This window comes from Scyliorhinus torazame, chromosome 21 (genome assembly GCF_047496885.1).
Source record: "Scyliorhinus torazame isolate Kashiwa2021f chromosome 21, sScyTor2.1, whole genome shotgun sequence".
NCBI classification, from domain to species: Eukaryota; Metazoa; Chordata; class Chondrichthyes; order Carcharhiniformes; family Scyliorhinidae; genus Scyliorhinus; species Scyliorhinus torazame.
In genome coordinates, this window is record NC_092727.1 from 114877251 (window position 1) to 114902509 (window position 25259).

At 49.0% G+C, this 25259-nt stretch overlaps 1 protein-coding gene across 2 annotated transcripts in view; it reads left to right on the forward strand.

The window, feature by feature from the left end:
• Positions 1–25259, forward strand: part of LOC140398536 (inactive phospholipase C-like protein 2) — a 265583-nt gene that overhangs the window by 46061 nt on the left and 194263 nt on the right. Inside the window, exon 1 of one of the 2 annotated variants that reach the window (XM_072487318.1) lies at positions 7151–7254. The exons of the other annotated variant lie outside the window; for it this stretch is intronic. Within the exon in view, the coding sequence (XP_072343419.1) occupies positions 7243–7254 (12 nt within the window). The 5' untranslated portion in view covers positions 7151–7242. Of the gene's footprint in view, positions 1–7150; positions 7255–25259 lie in introns of those variants that run through there. 2 annotated transcript variants of the gene reach the window in all.

The following is a 25259-nucleotide window of genomic DNA, read 5'->3' on the forward strand; positions in this document are numbered from 1 at the left end:
AGATGCTGCTGCATTGGGATGAGAGAGAGCGTGGAAAGGAATCACGTCTGTGACTGATTAATTCCATGGACAAAATGATTGCACCAAGCCATAAAACTAAGTCAAATTTATTTTCTCTCCACCCCCACCCCTCATCCACCTAAAATCCATCCACTATCTCTAGTTTATGCCTTTTACTTGCTTAATGCAATGGTAAGTAAAGATTATAACAACCCAAACTTTCCCTGTAGGGACATGGTGGCACAGTGGTTAGCACTGTTGCATCGCACCGTTAGGGACCCGGGTTTGTTCCAGCAGTGGGTCACTGTCTGTGCGGAGTCTGCACGTTCTCCCCGTGTCTGCGTGGGTTTCCTCCGGGTGCTCCGGTTTCCTCCCACAGGCCAAAAATGTGCAGGATAGGTGGATTGACCATGTTAAATTACCCCTTAATGTCCAAAAGGTTAGGTGGGGTTATGGGGACAGGGCAGGCTGTGTGGACCTGGGTGAGGTGCTGTTTCGGAGGGGAGTGGGGGGGGGGGGGGGGTCAGTGCAGACTTGATGGGCCGCATGGCTTCCTCCTGCACTGTGTAGGGATTCTATGATTCCATTGCACATACTGTTTTTCACGTATGAAAACAAGGATCCTGAGCATCACGCCGCACTCTGGTATTCTTGTGAGGTTGCGTCAGTATTCCACAAGTATTTCTATATGTAAACATAGGTGTCCTACACATGCAAGCAAGCAGCACAGAGACTGTGAATTGCACCCAGAGATTAGCAAACCTTTTATGAATAAAATCTGCAAAAGTGGAAGTTCAAAGTGAACTTGTGTGTTTTTTTTTCCCCCTTCGTGGATCTTGCATGCTTTGTTCCTGTGCTTGAACTTTGAAATGGAAAATTAGAGAAGTGCTTACGTCTCTCGTGGGAGAGCAGCTGCAGAAAGGGAATTCCGTGGTGTTGGGGAGGGGGGGGTCTCAACAACAATAACAACAACAACTTGCATTTGTATCGCAGCTTTCATGTACTGAAGCCTCCCCCCACCAAAGTGTTTTAGAGGGGTGTTGCCAAACGGGATCGGACATTTTGTGCCACGTAAAGAGAAACAGATGACCAAATGTTTACAAGTCAAATGAGCACATTTCAAGACCTGCCTTCAGGAGAGGAGGGGTCGAGGGGAAGATAGGATTAGGGAGGGAATTCTGAGGTTTTGGGCCGAGGCAGCTGAGGATACAGTCACCAAGAGAGGATTGATTAAAATCAGAGATGCTCAAGAGGCCAGAATTAGAAGAGTGCTGTATCTGGGAGGGTTGTGGGGCTGGAGGAGGTTAGAGAGATAGGATGGGGATGAATTACGAAGGGACTTGAAATGCTAGAATCACTGCCCTTCCACCCATCTCTGTAATTATGTTCCCCAGCCGTGGCTCCGTTAGGAGCGCACTTACCTCTGGAAAGTCATAGATTCAAGCCCCACTCCTGGAGACTTGAACATTTGCATTAATTTATGTTCCATTATAGTACTGAAGCAATGCTGCAGTAACCAAGACCATGGGCGGATTGCTCCCATCTGGAATTAAGTACTGTGGTGGGGCAGGGATGGGGTGATTCACACTGAGGAGGCCAGCAGGAAATCATGCCATATTGTCCGGCCCAACCTTATCAGTTATGAACCCTTGGGTTTAATGATACATTCCGTGGTGGGGCAGGCATGATGGCGTGTGTCCCACCATCGTTTCTGGGTACCATCTTTAAAAGGCGCCAACATCACGGCGCCCAACATCACTGACCCACTATTGACGAAGGGAGATGGATCTTCAGGAGCATTCCAAGGCTGGAAGATGGACCTCCTCGTGACACTGAATCTGAAAGATCCACCTAGAAGCGCTCAGCCCTCCCACTTCTGTTCCGACCTCTCCATGCAGTTTGTTCCAGATGTGCTCTGGACCGCTGTATTTTCCTGCTGGCATCGAGCAGAATCGGGCATGGGTGGTGCGGGGTGGTGTTGAGATTCCGATCAGGCCTTTCTCTGCATCCTATTGGCGGTTTGCAAATTAGTTTCGCGCTGGCCTCATGCGGGTTTCCTGATTCTCCATGACGGGAACCAATGGAAGATCCCACGGAAAATCCGCAGCAGTGGAAAACTGTTTTTTGGCCAGATCTCTCTTCCATCCCCCCCGCCCCGGCCGTTGAACCCGCCGCCGGCAAGGACATGGGAGAATTCTACCCTATCTTTTGGTTGAGACATTGGGCGAAATTCTCCGTAATCGGCACGACGTCCGCCGACCGGCACCAAAAACGGCGCAAATCAGTCCGGCATCGCGCCGCCCCAAAGGTACGGAATCCTCCAAATGTTGAGCGGCCGAGCCCTAACCTTGAGGGGCTAGGCCCGCGCCGGACTGATTTCTGTCCCGCCAGCTGGTGGGAAAAGCCTTTGGTGCCCCGCCAGCTGGCGCGGAAATGACATTGCCGGGCGGCGCATGCGCGGGAGCGTTAGCGGCCGCTCACGGCATCCCCGCGCATGCGCAGTGGAGGGGGTCTCTTCCGCCTCCGCCATGGTGGAGACCATGGCGAAGGCGGAAGGAAAAGAGTGCCCCCACGGCACAGGCCCGCCCGCGGATCGGTGGGCCCCAATCGCGGGCCAGGCCACCGTGGGGGCACCCCCGGGGCCAGATCGCCCCGCGCCCCCCCCCCCCCCCCCCCAGGACCCCGGAGCCCGCCCGCGCCGCCTTGTCCCGCCGGTAAGAGAGGTGGTTTAATTCACACCGGCGGGACAGGCATTCCAGCAGCGGGACTTCGGCCCATCCGGCCCGTAGAGTCGCCGGGTGGGGGCCCACCAACCGGCGCGTTGTGATTCCGGCCCCCGCCAAATCTCCGGTGCCGGAGAATTCGGCAGCCGGCGGGGGCGGGATTCACACCAGCCCCCGGTGATTCTCCGACCCGGCGGGGGGTCGGAGAATCACGCCCATTAAAATGATTTCTCTGCAGGGGGTGCCTGCAGGAAATCAAAATATCCCAGGTAATTTTGACACAGGGGAGTTGTCCCTGATACCCTTGCCATTGATTATCCCTTAATAATTAGATCTTTTTTTTTGATTAGATCTTACTGTGAACAATTTGACTCCTAATTTTCCGACATTACCCACAGTGCATAGACTTCTATAGCACCTGGGGTTGTGAAAGGCACTTTATAAATGCACAAGTTTATTTAACTGGCGTTTCTGCCAAAGTTATAGTGGTGGAGAAGCCTGAGGGAGTGTTCCCACTAAATAATAAATCAAACTAAATAATGTAAAATGAATCACTGGAGGGCTTCTCCACATGTGATTGAGAGAAATGAAGAGTGAGTGGGAGGAAAATACTGGGTTCTCCGGCATGATATAAGTAAGTGTGCTAGCAGGATTGCGATGCGGAATCAGTTGGGATATTTCAAAATGTTATAATACTTACTTAACTGGAAAGTAAGTGTGTTAAGGGATCTGGAGGAAAGGCAAGGAAATTGGGTTCAAAGGTTGTTACCATGGCTAATGCAGTGGCAGAGCATGCTTGAAGAGCCGAAGATCCTACTCCTGTTCCTTAATCTACCATTTGCACAAAATATGTGTAAGCCAATAATATCGGAGAAATTTTCATTTACACCTTTCTCTATTAATTTAAGATTATTGATGCCTTTCAAAATTGGTTCTGAATGGCTTACGAAATGATACTAGTGTTGGGAAATGTGGGGGATGAGCAAATGAGACATTAGGACAGAAACATCTTAAAGGAGGTGAGAGAGATGGAGAAATTAAGAAAAAGGAATTTCCGAGCTTAGGGCCTTAGCAGCTGAAGGCGTGGCTGCTAATGATGGAGCAGTTAAGAGGGGGTACTCGGGAATCCAAATTGGAAGTGCGCAGGCGTCTGATGGATTGTAGCGTTTGTTGGGGATTACAGAGAGAGGTGAGGGCCCCACTGGTTTCAAAACAAGACATTGCTTAACCAGAAACCAGTGCAGGTCATCGAGGTGATGGGTGAGTTTCCAATCACCAACCTTACTGAGGGTGGAATACGAGAGGCGGGTCAGAAATATGATGGAATAATCAAGTGCGGAGGTGACGGAGAGATGCCTTCCAGCCGCCGATGAGTTGAAAACGGAGGTGGGCGATTTGTATCTGAGGTGAAAATAGGTGGCCTCGATGACTCGGGTATGTGGTCAGAAACTCGCCTGGAGATTGAATGTGACACAGAGGTTGTGAACAGTCCAGTTCAGCCTCCCAGATTTTCTAGGGAGACGAAGTGGAGATGTGGCTACGTCTGAAGATGATGGCTTTGGTCTTTCCAATATTTAGTTGGAGAAAAATTCTGCTCCTCCAGTGCTGGGTGTCTGACAATTTCTGGACAATATAGAGAATGAGCGAGGTGGTGGTGAGGTTGAGTGGGGTGCTGTGCACATATGAAAATTGACAATGTTTTCGGGTGATGTTGCTGAAAGGCAGCAGATAGATCACAAGTGAAGGGGATAGAGCCTTAACTCCGGTAACTGGGCCTCGCGGGAATAGAAGAGCACGATTCTCTGCCTACAACGGGATAGATAAGAATGGAATCAGGCCATTAGAGTTCCAACCAGTAGGATGACATTGGCGCAAGTGCTTGAAAAGCAGGATGGGGTCACCATGTCAAAAACTGTATCCAGGCGAACTTGACCTTACTGTTGAGAACTCCATGGCATCCCGTGCATCCAATGTCTCTAACTGTCTATCTCAATTTTAAAAAGAATCTTTGAAGGCTGATCTCTTTGATCAAACTTCCATTCCCCATATCCAAATTTCTACCTTTCTGCTCTGACATCCATTTCTTTCATTTGTCTATTGCCTTTGACATTTCTTTCCTTTCAAAGCACCATGTAAACACAAGATCTTGTTTTGTTTTCCCCCTTGCCTGCAGTGCCATTATTTGATGTCTTTTAGACGAGTTGGATATAACTCTCAGAGAATCTGTGATCTAGTTTTTGCTTTTGGTCAGGGAATCATATAATGATACGCCACATAGAGGCCATTTGGCCCATTGAGGGTCTTTGAAAGAACTATCAATTAGCCCCATGTATCTTCCCTGCAATCGTTTGGCCTGTTCATATATTTATCAAATTCCCATTTAAAAGGTACCATTGAATCTACTTCATAACAGCTTCATAATTGAACCCGGTCCCTGATGCTGTGAGAAGCTAAAGCAAGGCCCTATTTGCACATTGAGGCGCATTTAAAAGATCCCAGGAAAAGGAATTATTCTGGTGTCCTGGCCAGTATTTATCTCTTGATCCTAATTGCAAAAACAGGTCATCTGGGGCATTATTGTGTTTGGGCGTTTGCTGTGTGTAAATTGGCTACTGTGTTACTTATATTAAAATAGTCACTCTGCTTTAGTGGAAGCAACCACTTTGGAATGCTCAGTGCTCGTGAAGCACTTTAACATATAGAAATTGGCTTTTTTTTTTTAAAACCTGTCCCTAAAATTCAGGTTGCTGGAGACTGTTTGTAATGACATCATGATCTGTAAACCTACAGTGAAGTACTTTATTTGCATACTGTTGCTAAGTGACACATTTGAGATTTGTCTGTTAGATCATGCATGTGTTCAGCTTTTGCGATTTATAAAGCTTGATTGATTAAAGCAAACGCTCTTGTTATGTGAGAGAAGGGGCCACTTTCATCTTCCACATTCTGCAGTTGGAGGCAGCGTCAGGCAGTTGCACAGTTAATTCCAAGAAAGAGATCCCCGCTAGGACCCATCTGTGCCAAGAATGTGCCTTAGCTTCAGTTTCAGGCATCGCCTTCAACAATGTATGCTTATTTCCATTTCAAAGCCGTCTCCTGCACCAGTGATAACCCTGGGTGCTATTTTTGACTGACATTTACAAATTTTACCCAAATTATGAACTTGTCCCTACTTTGAGCTCGGCTCAAATTGCTTAAACGCCCATCGCTTGTTTATTGATTGCTGTCAAGATATCCAAACACTGCACTCAATAGGCAACACAAGACTAAAATTCCTGGAAATATCCAGTATGCTGGACGGCATAGGGGAACCCAGTCAATGTTTTGTGTGGTGCCCACTGGCAGAACTGAATGCTGAATGACAAACAACCAAACTGCCTTGTGGGGGAATTAAAGGGAACATAAAGGGTAAGGAGGAACAAGTCCCACACCCTCCGAGAGGGAGTTAACGGTTTGAATGACCTGATAACGTCTCCGATCGTGCCAGAAAGTGCCTGCTGCATTGTTTTGCAGACAACCAAGATGTGCCACCCCTTTCTTTTTGCACCAATGTGGCAACCAGTCTGCAAGATCCCACAATACGCAATACGATACATGGCAGATAATTTGTTTCAATGGTGATGGTTGATGTTTTGTGTTATAATGATTTTATTTACTTAGCGAATGCAACGTCCCAAAGCTGTTTATGCTTTGTTCATTTCAGTTACATGAGGGGCTGTTTTCAGTTACATGAGGGGCTGTTTAGCACACTGGGCTAAATCGCTAGCTTTGAAAGCAGACCAAGGCAGGCCAGCAGCACAGTTCAATTCCCATAACAGCCTCCCCGAACAGGCGCCGGAATGTGGCGACTAAGGGCTTTTCTTTTTTTAAAAATATATTTATTAAAGTTTTTTAACAACACAATTTTTTCCCCTTACAAACAATAACCCCCCCCCCGGTAACAAAATAACACAAAATTGCACTGAGCAAGAGACGAGGGGCTTTCCACAGGAACTTAATTGAAGCCTACTTGGGACAATAAGCGATTTTCATTTCATTTCAAAGCCAAGCAGTTTCTGCTGTGTTGAATGTGGATAGGGACCCGGGTTCAATTCCAGCTTTGGGCCATTGTGGAGTTTGTACGTTCTCCCCGTATCTGCGTGGGTTTCCTCCGGGAGCTCCGGTTTCCTCCAACAGTCCAACGAAGTGCAGGTTAGGTGGATTGGCCATGCTAAATTGCCCCTTAGTGTCCAGGGATGTGCAGATTAGGTTATGGGGTTGCAGGGAGTGGGCTGTGTGTGTGTGTGGGGGGGGGGTCGGTTACACATGGGTGGCGTGCTCACTTGAAGGAGCAGACTCGATGGGCCGAATGGCCTCCTTCTGCACTGTAGCGATTCTATGATTCCCATTTATTTGTCCTGTTCAATGATTGCCATTTATTTGTCCAGGTGGAACATGTGCTGAAGTCCTGCGTGGGAGGGTTTTTCCAGGTCGGCCTTCTTGATGGGTGTCCTGCCTTGGGTTGGCTGAATAGATCAACATGAAGTGGCAGGTGGGGAGCATTGCCAACCTTTTCTACCATTCTTTTTCTCAATCCGCAGGATGTGAATGTTCGTGCTGATCTGCATTGACACACGCTCCGAGAGCTTAGGAAATGTAATTAGAAGTAGTTAAGGGCAACTGGAGAAAATGAGACCCCAATGAGAACATAAGCACAAGGAGCAGGAGTGGGCCATTCAGCCCCTTGAGCCCGCTCGGCGTCAACGCCACTTTCCTGCCCCTTCTTGTAACACTCCAACCCATTGCTGATTATAAGATGCCACAGTGAAAGCAATGGATAGGGAGACCGAAAGCCAAGGGGGGAAAAGTGGGTGTTCAGCCGGCATCAGAAAATGGGCAAAGTCAGTTCAAGCTCCTTTAGGTGGAGCTGGAGCCGAACCCACTCCCATCACATTTCCAATGCATTTTTCTTTTCTATGTTCCAGAATGGGCCTAAGGGAGCATTCATTTTAGATCTCCACTTTGCACTAATGCTTAACCCTGACACTGTGAAATCGGTGGATCTTCTTGTAATGGAAGTGGGCTGTTCAGAAGTCAAGCTTTGATGCATCAAAGGCTGAGGTTCCTTTTCACAATTAGCGGCAAAGCATCCTGAGACGGGCTTTGTCAGCTTTTAGCTGGCTTGATTGATGTTATTTCAAGGGCTCACAGAGCTGTAAACTGTATTTCAGATGAAACCGTTTGAACTGCTGCCGCTGCCAGAGTCTCTATGCTGTCAGCTTCCTCCAGTCCTGGCCCTGCTTTATTTAATAATTAATTGTAGCTGCAGCTTTTTGATATGCGACAGGAAAGCCCCCTTCGCCCAAGCTTCTTGAATGGAATTAAGAGGCGAGTGAGTCTCTCGTGGTGTGAATGAGTGATTGGAAAACCTTGTCGCCCTGACTGACTCCTTTTATGTTATATTGCTGTTTAGATTTTAACTTTGTGTCAGAATGCAATCTGTCAGAAGCTGTTGCTTCTCTCGCTCCATCATGATTCCATGCACGTCACCTAGATACAGAAGGGGAGGTCTAATCTTTAAACATCGTCCGGTGGAGAATATTGATCACTGCGCATTTATTAATAGCTACTATTCACATGCCTGTTGAGCCAGGGTAAAATGACAACGTTGCCTCAGATTTCAGTCAAATATTTTACGTACGGTTTTATTTCACAAATAGTCACACCTCCGACAAATATGATGCATGTGACGAGGAGACTAAGTTCGACTGACGTAAAGCAGCCCCTATGTGAATGGGGCTCGAGTCTATGCTGGAGAATGAGTTTTCTGATTGTCAAATGGTAAAGTCCATAGCAACAACCAGAGGAGGTTGGTCGTCACGGTGATCCGCACGTTGTTGGGGGTGCCTATTGCTCGCACAAAAGAGAAAGAAAACAGGGCAAAGTAAACCTTTTTCCTTCCCCGTCAGTAAGCTGCAGTGATTGGGGAGCAGATTAGATTCATTTACAGGAGAATCATCCATTTGCCCAGGTGGGATAGTCAGTGTCACAGTCCTGCTGACTTGGTTCGCCAGAGGCAGTTTTCACGATGCTTTTGTTTGGCCATTCAAAAAAGGGGGGAGGGGAAGGGGGTCAGGAATTTGATTGGTGTGAAATAGGATTTTGAGTTGCTTCAGGATTCAATTTGGAGGAAAGGCAGACTTTAGTTCAGTCAACCGTAGCCTATTTGACAACCAACCTGTTTCGATTGAAATGCTCCAGGTTTACAGTCTCCAGCAAGTTTTGGCAGATTCCGATGGTTCCTTGTAAGCAAAATGTCTGGTGAAGCCGGCAGTGGGGCTGTGTTCAGCAGGCGATATATCAGCCTGATGCAGCAACCCCAGGCACACTGTTATGGATGGGTGACCAAACTGTTGGGCAGTGCAGCTGAAAATGGAGACGTTTGCAAGTTACTCAACCTTCGTGGTCCATCCATGCAGGAACAAAAAACACTTTTTTTTTCTCAAGTCTTTTCCCATTTAATCTGCCCCTACATACGCAAGGCACATGCCACTATTAAAGTGTTCGGTTCCTCTAGTGGTACACGTGCGAATTGCTGTTGACTGTTCGCCTGGTGTATGCTCATTCTGAGGCGTTTTACTGGGCAATGGCATGGCTGTTGCGCGTGTTGCTGCTGTGGTAATTGATGAAGGAGCTGCGCTCCGAAAGCTAGTGGGCGGGATTCTCCCAGCCCGGGGGCCTCCGATGGGGCCTGGCCTGCGATCGGGGCCCACCAATCAGCGGGCCGGCCTCTCCCTCCCCGGGCTCATTTTCGTCCGCGCCGGCCCCTGAACTCCCGCGCCTTGTTGCGTCGGGGCCGGCGCGTTGAGGGAGGCCACTGCGCATGCACGGATCCCGCGCCGCACAGTTCGCGCCGGGATGGGAGGCTGGAGCGCCGTGAACCACTCCAGCGCCGTGCTGGCCCCCTGTAGGGGCCAGAATCGGTACTCCCAGCGGCCCGTACGACGGCGTTTCCGACAGCATGGACACTCTGCCTCCGAATGGGAGAATCCCGCGCATTGATTCCAAATAAACCTGTTGGACTTTAACATGGTGTTGGAAGACTTCTTACTGTGGTGATTCTTGCCATCGATCCCTTGCATTCATTAGGGGATAGTTTATTTAATAAATGAGCACCTAATTAATTTTTTCCAATTGAGGGGCAATTTAGCGTGGCCAATGAACCTACCTGGCACATCTCTGGGTTGTGGGGGTGAAACCCACGCAAACAAGGGGAGAATGTGCAAACTCCACACGGACAGTGAACCAGAGCCGGGATCGAACCTGGGACCTCAGTGCGGTGAGGCCGCAATGCTAACCACTGTGCCACCGTGCTGGCCCTGTTAGGGGATAGTTGACCTCCAGGCGCCATGGTTTTGTTTCTTGCTCAGCCAGCAGAAATCAAATCTTCCCCCATCAGCTGTCTGCTGTGAAAGAGCAGCTTCTCTGATTCCAACAATTTATCTGTGGTTGCGACGATATATTTGGTGGCTTACATCAGTGTGTGCGAGGTGACAGCTGCTCTACACCAGTTCCAAATGAGATTACTTTTGTTGAGTGCATTGAATGTTTGCACTCTGTCCGGCTCTCCAACTCTCAGCTCTGGCATCAATTTGGCAGCTTTTTACTTTGTCATTTCACTTAGACCTTGTCACTCATTCCTATGACTAATTCTGGCTTTAGTAATTTTTAGCTATTGGAAGAATAGTCTGTGAGTGCATCATGACTTTAACGACTGGACTACTTTCCATGTTTTCAGTAGAGTGTCTTTCTCCACTCTAGGATTGCCTTGCACACGTGCTGGATCTAATCAATTTTTTTGATGATACTTTCAGTCATTTCCACCACTGCCTCAGCCCTTTCCACTTGACTGGGGATAGTGTGGAGATGATGTGTGGTCTGAATTTCCCAATCATTCATGAAGCACCTGAATTCTTCACTGATGAACTGAGGGCCATTGTTGCTCATCACAATGTTGGGAATGCTATTATGTTTGAAGTGTGCTTTCAGGCATTCTGCAGTCTCACTTGTAGTCTTTCTTTTGTTGTAAAAAATATAGAATACCCAATCATTGTTTACCAAATTAGGGGCAATTTAGCGTGGCCAATCCACCTAACCTGCACACCTTTGGGTTGTGGGGGTGAAACCCACGCATACACAGGGTGAATGGGCAAACTCCACATGGACAGTGATCCGGGGACGGGATCGAACCCGGGTCCTGAGCGCTGTAGGCAGCAGTGCTAACCACTGGGCCACCGTGCCGCCCATCACTGGTAGTCTTTGATATCTGCTTGTCTAATTCCTTTAATTATCCTGATTCTGAATTATCAATTGTGAACAGACAATCAATTCCAGTGAAAATGAAGAGGTCTACCCCAGACCTTCTGGAATGTCATGACGCACGAGCGACTCTTTAGCTTGATTAGCTTAATGTTCATTACAAGCACTGATGGATGTGATCCTGAATCTCATTGTTCATGTTTGGCCAGTAGAGTATCATCATAGAATCATAGAATTTACAGTGCAGAAGGAGGCCATTCGGCTCATCGAGTCTGCACCGGCTCTTGGAAAGAGCACCCTACCCAAGGTCCACACCTCCACCCTATCCCCATAACCCAGTAACTCCACCCAATTCTAAGGGCAATTTTAGACACTAAGGGCAATTTAGCATTGCCAATCCACCTAACCCGCACATCTTTGGACTGTGGGAGGAAACCGGAGCACCCGGAGGAAACCCACGCACACACGGGGAGAACGTGCAGACTCCGCACAGACAGTGACCCAAGCCGGGAATCGAACCTGGGACCCTGGAGCTGTGAAGCAATTCTGCTAACCACCATGATATTTGGTTAATTGTGGTAGTGCACTTCAGTATTAGATATAATATGGTACACTCTATACTTGGGTTACCTGACCGGGGGATGGAAGGTCAGATTGCACATGTAAATGTAAGTTGTAACCAGGCTGCAGTGACCTTTCAATGTGTCTACAAGTTCCGTTCTTAATAAAATTGGTTTACAGTAATTAAATTGGTCATCCTGCAACATAAAAACAAGACATAGAGCATTTCTCTTGCCTTCCTCAGACTGGATTTGATTCTTTAACAGCGGTTTAGTCTCTTTTCTTGTCTCTTTTTGGGGAAATGGCTCTAGTTCCTTTGTACAAGATGCTACCATGGACAGTTGCTTCATCTCTGTACGTCCTTGATCTCTTGAAGCAACAGTTGTATCGTGATGCTTTCAGGCCATCCCTTTCATCACAACTTCCTGCAACACTTGCATCTCATTGTGTAGTTTACTTTATCCGAGCAAGACGCTTGCCTGAAACGATCTGTTCAGCAGTCAATGACTTAGTGTCTTACAAATCTGCAAATCTCTTCTGGTACGTGAAGGGTTACCAATCCAAGCTTTTGACTTGTTTCAACAGAGACAAAGGGAATTTGCTCAGGGCGTTCTATCTGGAACTGCAGATATTTCTTCTCAGTGTGTTGGGCTCTCAACCTGGCTTATCCACTTGGGGTGAGCATTATTCCACCAGACAGCCTCAACTTTACTGTAACAGCTTCATTTTCGAGTTACCAGCTTGACCACGTCCATACGATTCTGCCAAGCCCCTGATGTTGAATGTAACACCAGTGTCTACCTGTCGTTTGATATTCACTTCATGCTCTCCTTCTGCAGTCATCATTCTAACAGTCATAAGCCATTTTTTATCTCAAGACTTGATGAGTACCAATCTGCTCTAGGGTGTAGTGACTAATCAGTGTGTGTACTCCCTGTACACAAACGACTGCGTGGCAAAACTTGGTCCCAACTCCATCCACCAGTTTGCTGACGATACGACCATAGTGGGCCGGATCTCGAATAACGACGAGTCAGAATACAGGCGGGAGATGGAGAACCTAGTGGAGTGGTGTAGCGACACCAATCTCTCCCTCAATGCCAGCAAAACTAAAGAGCTGGTCATTGACTTCAGGAAGCAAAGTACTGTACACACCCCTGTCAGCATCAACGGGGCCGAGGTGGAGATGGTTAGCAGTTTCAAATTCCTAGGGGGGCACATCTCCAAAAATCTGTCCTGGTCCACCCACGTCGACGCTACCACCAAGAAAGCACAACAGCGCCTATACTTCCTCAGGAAACTAAGGCAATTCGGCATGTCCACGTTAACCCTTACCAACTTTTACAGATGCACCATAGAAAGCATCCTATCGGGCTGCATCACAGCCTGGTATGGCAACTGCTCGGCCCAGGACCGCAGGAAACTTCAGAGAGTCGTGAACACCGCCCAGTCTATCACACAAACCTGCCTCCCATCCATTGACTCCATCTACACCTCCCGCTGCCTGGGGAAAGCGGGTAGCATAATCAAAGATCCCGCCCACCCGGCTTACTCACTCTTCCAACTTCTTCCATCGGGCAGGAGATACAGAAGTCTGAGAACACGCACGAACAGACTCAAAAACAGCTTCTTCCCCACTGTCACCAGACTCCTAAATGACCCTCTTATGGACTGACCTCATTAACACTACACCCTGTATGCTTCATCCGATGCCGGTTCTTATGTAGTTACATTGTATATGTTGTGTTGCCCTATTATGTATTTTCTTTTATTCCCTTTTCTGCCCATGTATTTAATGATCTGTTGAGCTGCTCGCAGAAAAATACTTTTCACTGTACCTCTGTACACGTGACAATAACCCAAATCCAATCATCTGACATCTCTCCAGCAACAATCTTTATTGGCTTGTTGTTTTCCTTTCCAGCAACAGTTGCATGAAAAGTGGTTCTGCTTCCCCCATGGTAGTGCTTCCTTTTTCTTTTGTGTGCTGTCCACATATCCAATACTCCTGCCTTGATCTTTCATGCTGGCCCAACTGAAAATTGTCCCTTCTTTTCTTCATTGATTCCTGCTTGAACTGCCTCTGGGCATAGTACAAAGCCTTTTAGTTCTCTCGTTAGCTGATGATTTGCAACCTCACAGTTTCTGCACACGCCAGGTGTTTCCCTTCACTCAGCAGACGTGCTCGCCCAGCAGGATCTCTTGTTGCCGAGACGATGCTATCCCTGACCAGATCATCCTTCAGTTGCCCAACCTCTCATAATTCAGCCAGGTGTCTCTGTACCGTCATGTATTGGTCAATATTCTCTCCCTCCATGCCCACACGTTCTGGTCCTGCCCCAGACTTGTGGAGTACTGGACAGCCTTCTTCGAGGCAATGTCCAAGGTGGTGGGGGTGAGGGTGGAGCCATGCCCGAAAGTGGCGGTCTTCGGGATTTCAGACCAGCCAGATCTATTCCTGGGGAGGAGGGCGGACGCCCTTGCCTTTGCCTCCCTGATCGCCCGCCGTAGAATCCTGTTCAGCTGGCAGTCAGCACCACCACCCAAAGCTGCAGACTGGCTGTCCGACCTCTCAGAATCTCTCCAAATGGGGAAAATCAAATTCGCCATCCGAGGGTCAGACGACGGCTTCCACAGAAGGTGGGAGCCATTCACCCAATTGTTCCGAGACCTGTTTGTGGCCAACAAACGAGCAGAAGAATAGCCAGGTAGCCAAGAAACAAGGGAGAGTAGCCAAAGCATGAGAGGGAGAGATAGACCGGGAGAGAGGGGGGTGAGGACAGCTAAATCTAAGAGGAAGGAAAGGCGAGCCACTTGGGGGGGGGGGGGGGGGGGGGGAAGGGGGGGTAGAGGGAAGAGACGGAACAATAGAGGAGAGCCGGGGAGGGGGGAGACAGGGAAACGTTAACAAACTTAACGTCCACAGGAACAGAGGAAACGGGGAAGACGGGAGGGCCGCAGAAGCGGAAGTGCGCAGAAGCGGAACGAGACAACTACGGCAGCGAACTCCGTCTGGGAGAAGCAAGGGACGACAACACCACGAACAGATGCCTACTTATGTGTGTAAATAATTTTGCCAAGTGTACAGAGCGGCTGCTGTTGAGCGGGGGCATAATACCGTCTGATGGCTTCTCAGGGAAAATTAAACGTCAGCAGCAGCAGCAACCGATAGGGGTGAGTGCTCCATTGGGAGGGTGTGGGAAGACTGAGGCTCGTGGGGTCACGTCTAGTCAATTGCTGTTGTATATTCTCTTTTTGCACTATGTTAATGTTCACTCTATTTTGCTGTGTTAGGATTATTACTATTTATTATGAAAAACTTTGCAAAACTTTAATTTAAAAAAATATTTGAAAAAAAAATATTCTCTCCCTCTCTTCCTGAGCTGTAGTATTACGCAGTGCTCATGAATGACATTGGTGTAAGATTCAAAGTGGGAATTCAAGGCAACTAAAAATTTCTCAAGTTTGTCTTATTCATAGCCCAGTGATGTCCAGGTTACAATACTCCTTTCCCCAGTACTGATAACAGCTTTGCCACCCTTATTTGTTCAGGCTTCTTGTTCAACTCTGCGGCAATCTCACAATTCTGCCATTGACACTAGAAGATTTTCCAATTTACTGTCAAACCTCCCTTTATCTTCATAGGAGGTCATGATGTGGAGATGCCGGCGTTGGACTGGGATGGGCACAGTAAGAAGTCTTACAACACCAGGTTAAAAGTCCAACACTCGCCTGATGAAGGAGCAGCGCTCCAAAAGCTAGTGATTCCAAATAAACCTGTTGGACTTTAACCTGGTGTTGTAAGACTTGTAACTGTTTTCACAGGAGGTGGTACTGGAATATTCAAAGCCATGCTGACTCACCCAACTGTTGATGTCCCATACAAGGTTGCAGACTGAAGTTGTAATTATTCTCTGGTTTTCGCAGCTGCAGGCCCTTTTTCAGCCATCAAAAGCCACTCAATCACAGCTACATGCCTCTGACACCATGTTCCATGTAATGTGTAAAATGGCTTCAGCCCCCAAATCTTTATTTTACATAAAATTACATCAAGAGGTCAAATGAGTGTGACAAGCCACAGTATGCGAAAGGTATTTACCCAAATAGAATCCACTTGTCCGTTCAAATGATTTACCACCATCCTGGTGAACCCCTCTAAATGCTGCTGCCTATCATTTCAGCAGTTATTTAGCTTCTCTTGTTTCAACACCAGGATATTGGTTCAGTCATTCTTTTAAAATGGTGTAATGTAACTGTTGTAATTTTGATTATAAATATGGGACTGGGTGATATTGATCCAGTCTGTTGATGTACCATTGATTTCTGTCTTGGAGCACAGTATTTCTTTCTTTCAATGTCTGATCAATTAAGGTGATTTCTTTATCCCTTGAGCCCATTTCGTATTGATGAGGCTCTCATTCTGTTAAATCCTAATATTTAGATGTTCAACCGAAGAACAAACCTAACATTTTTTTTTAGCTTTATTACATCAGGCCAAAAATAAAGCTGTACGATTTTTATTTTGCTGCTTCCAGAATTCCCCTCTTCCTTCTCTCTTCTGATGTGGAAGTATCGAATTTCTAGTCCACATGTGCCTTGGTGATTTGAGTTTCGGTGCTCAAATTCTATTTCAAATGGTACTGCGAGATGTGAAAAGAAATCTTGCACTGCTACAGTATCTTTCATGACCTCAGGATTTCCGAAGTGCTTTCCAATCAATGAAGTACTTCTGAAATCTGCTCGCTGTTTTAACGTAGGAAACATGGCAGCCAATTTTCACACAGCAATACTAGATCATCTGTTTTATCATGTTGGTTGAATGGTATCCATTAGTCTGGACACAGAGGAGATTGCCACTGCTTTGCTTTGAGATAGTTGCCGTGGGACCTTTTCGTGCCTTGGTGTAATTCCTAAAGTGTCAACGTTTGATCATGCAGCACTCTCGTGGTGCTGTAATGGAATGTCTTGTCTGTTTGGGTTCAGAATAATGCAACCAACGTGGATTTGATTCTCATTAAGACTGAGGGAGACTTGGGGCCTGTCTCCTCCCCCATGTCTCTGAGAGAGGAAGAGAGGAACATTCCACTAGTTGACAAAACTGCCAAGAAAACAGCCCAGGATGAAACATCAGCAGACAATGGGCCAAGAACCTGCCTTTGAACAGAGCCCACATAAATGAATAATAATAATCTTTACTATTGTCACAAGTTGGCTTACATTGACATTGCAATGAAGTTACTGTGAAAAGTCCCTAGTCGCCACACTCCGGCGCCTGTTTGGGTAAATGGAGGGAGAATTCAGAATGTCCAATTTACCTAACAAGCACGTCTTTTGAGACTTGTGGGAGGAAACTGGAGCACCCGGAGGAAACCCATGCAGACACGGGGAGAACGTGCAGACTACGCACAGACAGTGACCCAAACGGGGAATCGAACCCGGATCCCTGGTGGTGTGAAGCACCAGTGCTAGCCACTAAGCTACTGTGCCGCCTAGTATGAATGAATACTCTCGAGTGTCTGAACTGCAACTTGAACCCACAACTTTCTGAGTTGGAGGCAATTGTGACGGCTGACACTATATTGCTAATATTATTAATATTTTTAGAGCTCTAAAATTGGACATTGCCAGGTTACACTTCTGGCTCTCACACACCTAAATCAGAGTGTTTATATCAGCTATATACACACAGACACGTGGAAAATGCACCCCACAGGCTTACAATTTCCAGTCAGGTCTTTGAAATTTGGAACAGAGCTGACTATTGAGTCAATTCCCCTGTATCGTTAAAAAGCTTCTTAAAAGTTCTGAAAGCTCCCTGAACTGTCTTTAGCATCGACATTTTGTTTGGTGCCAGTTTATAGTAATTTAACTGCAACTGCAACAGAAATCATAGCAGTGCAAAGTTACAAAGGCGAAACGCTGCAGGTGATCTGAAATGTAGGCAGATAATCGTGGAAATACCCTGCAGACCAGGCCACATCTGTGAAGAGAAAATCCGTGTGAAGTCTCTTCCCCCCCCCCCCCCCACCCCCCGATCCATTGTGACCCACTGCCAAAATGAATTTCTACCGAGTCTTTTGATTAGGTACAGTAAGAACTCCAGATTGAGTTCAAGAGTTCCAAATCACAATGAATGCGCCTCCTTATTTTTCCCAGGCGGCAGATGCTGGTGACTCTGCTGTTGTCATTTGCGACTCCTTAGACCCATATTTTGTTCCATTTATCCCATTACCCATCTCATTTTGCCTTTCACCATCATCCCTTTTGCCATTTAATCTCTCCTGCCTTGCACCCTGTCACAGACCTTCCCTGTTGGTCTCCCACCCTCCCCACCTTTTCTTGTCTCTGTTCTTGTTTATAACCTATTGGATCTCTGAATCTTTTCTAGGTGCGTGGTGAATTGTCATCGACCTGAACTCTCTCCAAAGATGCTGTCTGAGCAGCTCCAGCATTTCCTGTTTATTTATTTTTAATAAATGTTTTATTAAAGTTTTTCCAATGAGCGTTTTTACATTACATAAAAATAGAAATACAGATAGTAATAAAAAATAACAATAGACATATCCCAAAGCTTACAGTGAAACTACTTACACAACAGAAACATTTTTTTTAAACAGAGCAAGGTGGGTTTTGTCTCCATGCCGAACTCCCATTGTATCAACAATACCCCCACCTGAACCCCCCCCCAGGATGCTGCTGCTGCTGACACTTACTGCTCCCCTAGAAAGTCAAGGAAAGGTTGCCACTGCCGGGAGAACCCCATCAAGGACCCTCTCAAGGCGAACTTCATTCGCTCCAGGCTGAGGAACCCCGCCATGTCGCTAACCCACGTCTCCACACCCGGGGGTTTCGAGTCCCTCCACATTAGCAAGATCCGTCTCCAGGCACCAGGGAGGCAAAGGCCAGTACCTCGGCCTCTTTCGCTTCCTGCACTCCCGGATGCTCCGCCACCCCAAATATCGCTACTGTTCGACTCTCCTTCACCCGAGTGTCCAAAATCCTAGACATCACCCTCGCAAACCCCTGCCAGAATTCTTTAAGCGCCGGGCATGCCCAAAACATATGGGCATGGTTCGCCGGACTCCCTGCACATCTTGGGCACCTGTCCTCCACCCCAAAAAACGTACTCATTCTTGCCGCTGTTATATGCGCCCGATGCACCACCTTAAACTGAATTAAGCTGAGCCTGGCACATGATGAGGAGGGGTTCACCCTGCCCAGGGCGACGGCCCACAGGCCCTCATCCAGCTCCTCACCCAGCTCCTCCTCCCACTTGCCCTTCAACTCCTCCACTGAGGCTTCCTCCACCTCCTGCAGCTCCTGATATGTCCGACACCTTCCCCTCCCCTACCCAGATGCCAGACACCTCCCTGTCCTGGATCCTACGTGGGGGCAGCAGCGGAAATGTCCCCACCTGTTTTCTAAGAAAGTCCTGAACCTGGAGATACCTGAACGCATTCCCCGGGGGTAGGCCGAACTTCTCCTCCAGAGCCTGCATGCTAGGGAAAGTCTCGTCTATAAACAGGCCCCCCATCCTCCTAATACATGCCCTATACCAGCCTTGGTAATCCTCCATCCAACCTACCCGGAGCAGATCTGTGGTTATTCCATTTCGGGGTCCACACCGAGGCCCCCTCCTCTCCCATGTGTCTCCTCCACTGCCCCCAGATCCTCAGTGCCGCCGTCACCACCGGACTAGTGGTGTATCGCGCCGGCGAGAACGACAGCGGAGCCGTAACAAGTGCCTTTAGACTGGTGCCTCTACACAACGCCGCCTCCAACCGCCCCCACGCCGCCCCCTCCTCCATCATCCATTTCCTGATCATGGCCACATTGGCCGCCCAGTAATAACTGCAGAAGTTCGGCAGAGCCAGTCTTTCCCCCCCCCCCCAGCCCCAGCTACGCTCCAAGAATACCCTTTTGACTCGCCGGTTTTTTTTCGCCCACACAAATCCCGTCACAATCCTATTCACCCGCTTAAAGAAGGACTTGGGGATGAAAATGGGGAGGCACTGAAATACGAAGAGGAACCTGGGGCGAACTGTCATCGTCACAGTCTGCACCCGTCCCGCCAGGGAAAGCGGGAGCATATCCCACCTTTTAAACTCTCCCTCCATCTGCTCCACGAGCCGGGTTAAGTTGAGCCTGTGCAGGGCATTCCAGTTCCTGGCCACTTGTATCCCCAAGTACTGAAAGCTCCTCTCCACTATCCTGAGCGTGAGCTCCCTCAGTCTCTCCTCCCGGCCCCTACCGTGGACCACGAACAGCTCACTCTTCCCCACGTTCAACTTGTACCCCGAGAACCTCCCAAAGTCCCCCAGGATCCGCATGACCTCCCCCATCCCCTCTAACGGGTCCGAAATATACAACAGCAGGTCATCCGCATAGAGGGAGACCCGGTGCTCCTCCCCTTCGCACATCAGTCCCCTCCAATCCCCCGAAGTCCTGAGCGCAATGGCCAACGGCTCGATTGCCAGGGCAAATAGCAACGGGGACAGGGGACAACCCTGTCTTGTCCCCCGGTGCAGCCTGAAATATTCCGACCTTAGCCGGTTTGTGGAGACACTTGCTACAGGTTCCTGATACAGCAGCTTGACCCACCCTATAAATCCCTCCCCAAATCCAAACCTGCCAAGCGTGCCGGCTCCGAGGACATCATGATGATATTCAGGAGCCTCCACACGTTCGTGTTCAGCTGCCTGCCCTTAACAAACCCCGTCTGGTCCTCCCCAATCACTCCTGGGACACAGTCCTTTATTCTGGTGGCCAGAATTTTTGCCAACAGCTTGGCATTCACGTCAGGAGCGATATCGGCCTGTAGGACCCACACTGAAGCAGATCCTTCTCCTTCTTCAGGATAAGCGAGATCAATGCCTGCGACATTGTCAGAGGGAGGGTCCCTCTCTCCTTTGCCTCATTGAAGGTTCTCATCAGGAGCGGGCTCAACAGCTCCGAGAACTTCTTATAAAATTCTACGAGGAAGCCGCCCGGGCCTGGGGCCTTGCCCGTCTGCATGCCTGCCAGCCCCCTGACTACCTCCTCCAACTCAATCGGGGCCCCCAGTCCCTGCACCCGCTCTGCTTCCACCCTTGGGAACCTCAACCGGTCCATGAACCGCCTCATCCCTTCCCCCTCCCTGGAGGGTTCCGACTCGTATAACCTTCCGTAGAACTCCCTGAAGACTTCATTGACCCTCTCTGGGCTCAGCACCATGTTGCCTTCCCTATCCCGCACTCCTCCAATCTCTCTGGCTGCCTCCCTCCTGCGCAGCTGGTGCGCCAGCATCCTACTCTCCTTCTCCCCAAACTCATAAACTGCCCCCTTCGCTTTCCTCAGCTGCGCCTCCGCCTTCCCCGTGGATTGCAAGTCAAACTCCGCCTGTAATTTCCGGCGCTCGTTCAACAGCCCCCCCTCTGGGGCCTCCGCGTACCTCCCATCTACCCTGAGTATCTCTCCCACCAGTCTCTCCCTCTCCGCCCTCTCCTTCTCTCTATGGGACCTAATGGAGATTAATTCTCCCCTAATGACCGTCTTCAGAGCCTCCCAAACCACTGCCACCGTCACCTCTCCTGTGTCATTCGCTCCCACATAATTCTCAATACTCCTCCTTATCCTCCCGCACATCTCTTCGTCCGCCAACAGCCCCACATCCAGTCACCAGAGAGGGCGCTGACCCCGTTCCACCCCCAGTCGCAGGTCCACCCAGTGCGGGGCATGGTCCGAGACCGCAATGGCCGAGTATTCTACCTCCTCCACCCTCGGGATTAAAGCTCTACTCAGCACAAAGAAGTCTATTCATGAATACACTATATGGACATGGGAGAAAAAGGAAAACTCCTTCGTCCTTGGCCGTGTAAACCTCCAGGGGTCCACTCCCCCCATCTGGCCCATGAACTCCCACAAGGCCCTGGCCGCCGCCGTCCTCTTTCCCGTTCTGTACTTGGAACGATCCAAGCTCGGATCAAAGAACGTATTAAAGTCCCCTCCCATAATCAGGTGACTTATCTCCCAGTCCGGGATCTACCCAACACGCGCCTCATAAAGTCCGCATCGTCCCAGTTCGGGGCATATACATTCACGAACACCACCTGGGCCCCCTGCAGCTTGCAACTCACCATTATATACCTGCCCCCCCTTACCTGCCACGATGCTCCCCGCCTCAAATGCCACTTGTTTACTGACCAAAATAGCCACTCCTCTGGTCTTTGAGTCTCACCCCGAGTGAAACACCTGTCCCACCCATCCTTTCCTTAGCCTCGTCTGATCCGCGAGCTTTAAGTGCGTCTCTTGCAACATGGCCACGTCCGCCTTCAACCCCTTCAAACGCGAGAACACGCGGGACCGCTTGACCGGCCCTTTCAGGCCCTCACGTTCCACGTGATCAGCCTGGTCGGGCGGGGGGTCCGCCCCCCCCCCCCCCCCCCCCATCCCGCCGACTAGCCATCTCCCTTTTTCGGCCAACCGCGTGCCCCCGCCTCCCTACTCCAGCTCTCCCCCCGGTGGCCCCCTCGCCCGACTCTCCATCCATACCCCTCACCTGGCTCCCCTTCAGTCAGCAAAGCAACAGCACCCCCCCCCCCCCGCCCCGCCAAGCCTCCGCTTAGCTCTGGTTCCCCCCCCATTGTGCTTCCGTGAGTCACCTCACCCATGCTGACTCCGGCCGCTCCCGCCTCTATATACCAACCCTTAACTTGTTGCCTCCTTCGGGCTCTCCCCCCCTCCCCCGCAGGGTAGAGGGGCAAGCGCCATCTGGGACCTCCCCGTGCGCTGGACAGCCCGTCCCGGGCATTTCCCACCCCCTAGCACCGAACACCTGGAAAACAAAACACCTGGAAAACGAGCAAAACAAACAACAAAACCCTCAACCAAACTAGGGCAGGCATGCCCATAAACTTATGCTTTATCCGCCGTCCTCTCCTCGATCCCTCCCCAGCCGCACATTTCACCCCCATACAGCAGTCCCTTAGTTCAGGTCCAGCTTCTCCTGCCTGATGAACGACCATGCCTCGTCTGGGGTATCAAAACAGTGGTGCCTGTCCTGGTACGTTACCCACAGTTTTGCCGGGTGCAGGAGCCCAAACTTCACCCCTTTACCGTGGAGGACCGCCTTCGCCCGATTAAACCCTGCACGCCTCCTCGCCAGCTCAGCTCCCAGGTCCTGGTAAATTCGGATCTCGCCATTCTCCCACTTACTGCTCCGCTCTTGCTTCGCCCACCGCAGGACTCGCTCCCGGTCTGCCAAGCGCTGAACCTGTATCACCATCGCCCTCGGTGGCTCGTTTACCCTCGGTTTTCTGGCGAGAACCCTGTGCGCCCCATCCAGCTCCAAGGGCCGCGGGAAGGCCCCCGCGCCCATCAGCGTCCCCAACATTGTGGCCACGTACGTGCTCGCGTCCGCCCCCTCCGCTCCTTCAGGAAGGCCCAGGATCCGCAGATTGTGGCTCCGGGATCTGCACTCAAGGTCATCCAGCCTCTCCTGCCATCTCTTATGGAGCGCCTCGTGCGCCTCCACCTTCACCGCCAGGCCCAGGATCTCGTCCTCATTCTCCGCCACCTTCCTCCTCACCTCCCTTGATCTCCTTCTCCTGTGCCTTCTGGGTCACCACAATTCTCTCCATGGAGGCCAACATCTCCGTTTTCAGCTCCATGAAGCAGTTTTTAAAGAGCTCCTGCTGTTCTGTTTCCCTTCTTCCCTGGGTTCGCGTGTCTGCCGGCTCTGCTCCTGGTCCTCTCCATGCACCAGCAGGGGGGGAGGGCTCTCCCACGTCTGTTCCCACGCCGGTCCCTCCTGTTAACTGCCGCCGCCGCTCCTTTTAGCGGCCCGAAACACCGATCCCGGCGGGAGCTGCCGTTCGCGTGACCTAGCAGGTCATGGCCGCTACCGGAAGTCAGCATTTCCCATTTCTGTTTCAGGATGCCTCATCCAGAGAGAATAAAAGAAATGAAATCCACCCAATTCCCACAAGTTACGCCATGCGCCCAGCTCCTGGTTATGTGAAACAAAAAACACTTTGCAAGCGCAGTTGAAATGCACTTTATTATCAGTGTTGTCACTACTGCTTCAATAGAGCGTAATGATGGCTGTGCATCAATACACATGCGCTGTGACAAGGACCCAGGGTGACCAGCTGTCCCCCATTTTATGGAATTGTCCCATGTCTCAGTCCACTGCCCCTTGCTGCCGGCACACTGTTTGTTCTGTAATTTGGACCTCCAAATTCCGCACATGCCCAGCACTTGCCCACCTCCTGTTTGTATGCTCCAACAACGATTTTCAGCACCCTCCTGCTCTCTGTGTTGGCAGAAACCACCGCGCTCACGGACCCTCATGGCAGGGAGAGGGTTGGACGCCCTGCTTGGTCCAAGCCGAGTTTGTGCCTGGCAAGTGCCCTTTGTGCAATCTAACACTCGGGTTGTGTAATGGTGTTTGCAGCTCTTCCGGTGGTGAGCAATTTGAGATACTGTTATAAGCATGTGATGTGTGGTTGACTAGTATGATCAATGAGTTAGTGATGTGTCTTAGAAATGGGAAGGAAAAGGGATCAATGGATATTATTGTCTTGAAATATCAGGAAATACGGATAAATGTTTTGTGTTGAACCCTCCTAGTGAAGTGTCACACTTGAAGCATTTTCTTTCAGAATCTGATGGGTTTACAGAGCTTTGTCAACATTTGCTCAGTATTAAAGGCAAGTCTTTTTGATTCAAACCTGATGGCTAATATTTGTGGCAGATCTATAATTACTTTGACAGGTTAGAATTTCCATAGTTCTGCCTCACTCATTTCCACTTGCCGAGTAAAAGCACATTATCTACTCCATCAATTTCTGACACTTAATTTGCTAATTATGTTAAGTATTGATGGTTCCCGGTGAATTTTAGACTGCATGCAAAATCGGTGAGAAAATGAGTGTGAGATTTCAGAACCTGTTTAATTACCTGCAGATGTTTCATTGGGGCAACCTATTTATTTATTGGGTCCTTCAATAAGTGCTTTCGTTTTAAAGAGGTTTGTTGAGCGAGTGGTGTGATGTGGCTTGTTTTCCTCCAAGTGCTCAAACACACAGATCATTTACTTCATCATTTACAAGCTATTTTCAAGAAGGGGAGGGCAGGGTGGGGGGTGAAGGTGGATGGAGTGGGATTTACCAGGCATGCCAAATAGCTAATGCCTAAAATTCTACTTGGATTGGATAAGAAGATTCGCAAATCTCAGCCTTGTCTACCTGACAGTTTTCCTGCTTCGAGCAGTCCCGCTCTTCTCCCATATTCAGTGTGTTTATAAACTATAATAGTATATTGACTCGCAAGTGTCATGCTCAAGTTTAAAAACATTTCAAAGTTTTCCAAAACCAGGAGAGATTTGAGAAGACAAAAATACCAAAGTCATTGAATATCTGCCGCCTCTCATTTGACATTTGTATGAACTCGCCCTGTCAAATTGACTACTGTACAAACTTGTCTCGAGTTTGTTGAAAAACAATTAGACCTTGTACCTTAAAAGGGACATATCCTGTAGAAGAAGATGCTTTACATACTCAAGAATTGTTCTATTAAACAGAACATACTCTGACTTAACTTACTGTAATTAGCATTGCTGAGGATTGACTAATAATAGATTTACTATTAATATAGCTTATTATTCCATGCATTTTTTACAGTAAGTGTGCGTGCAAA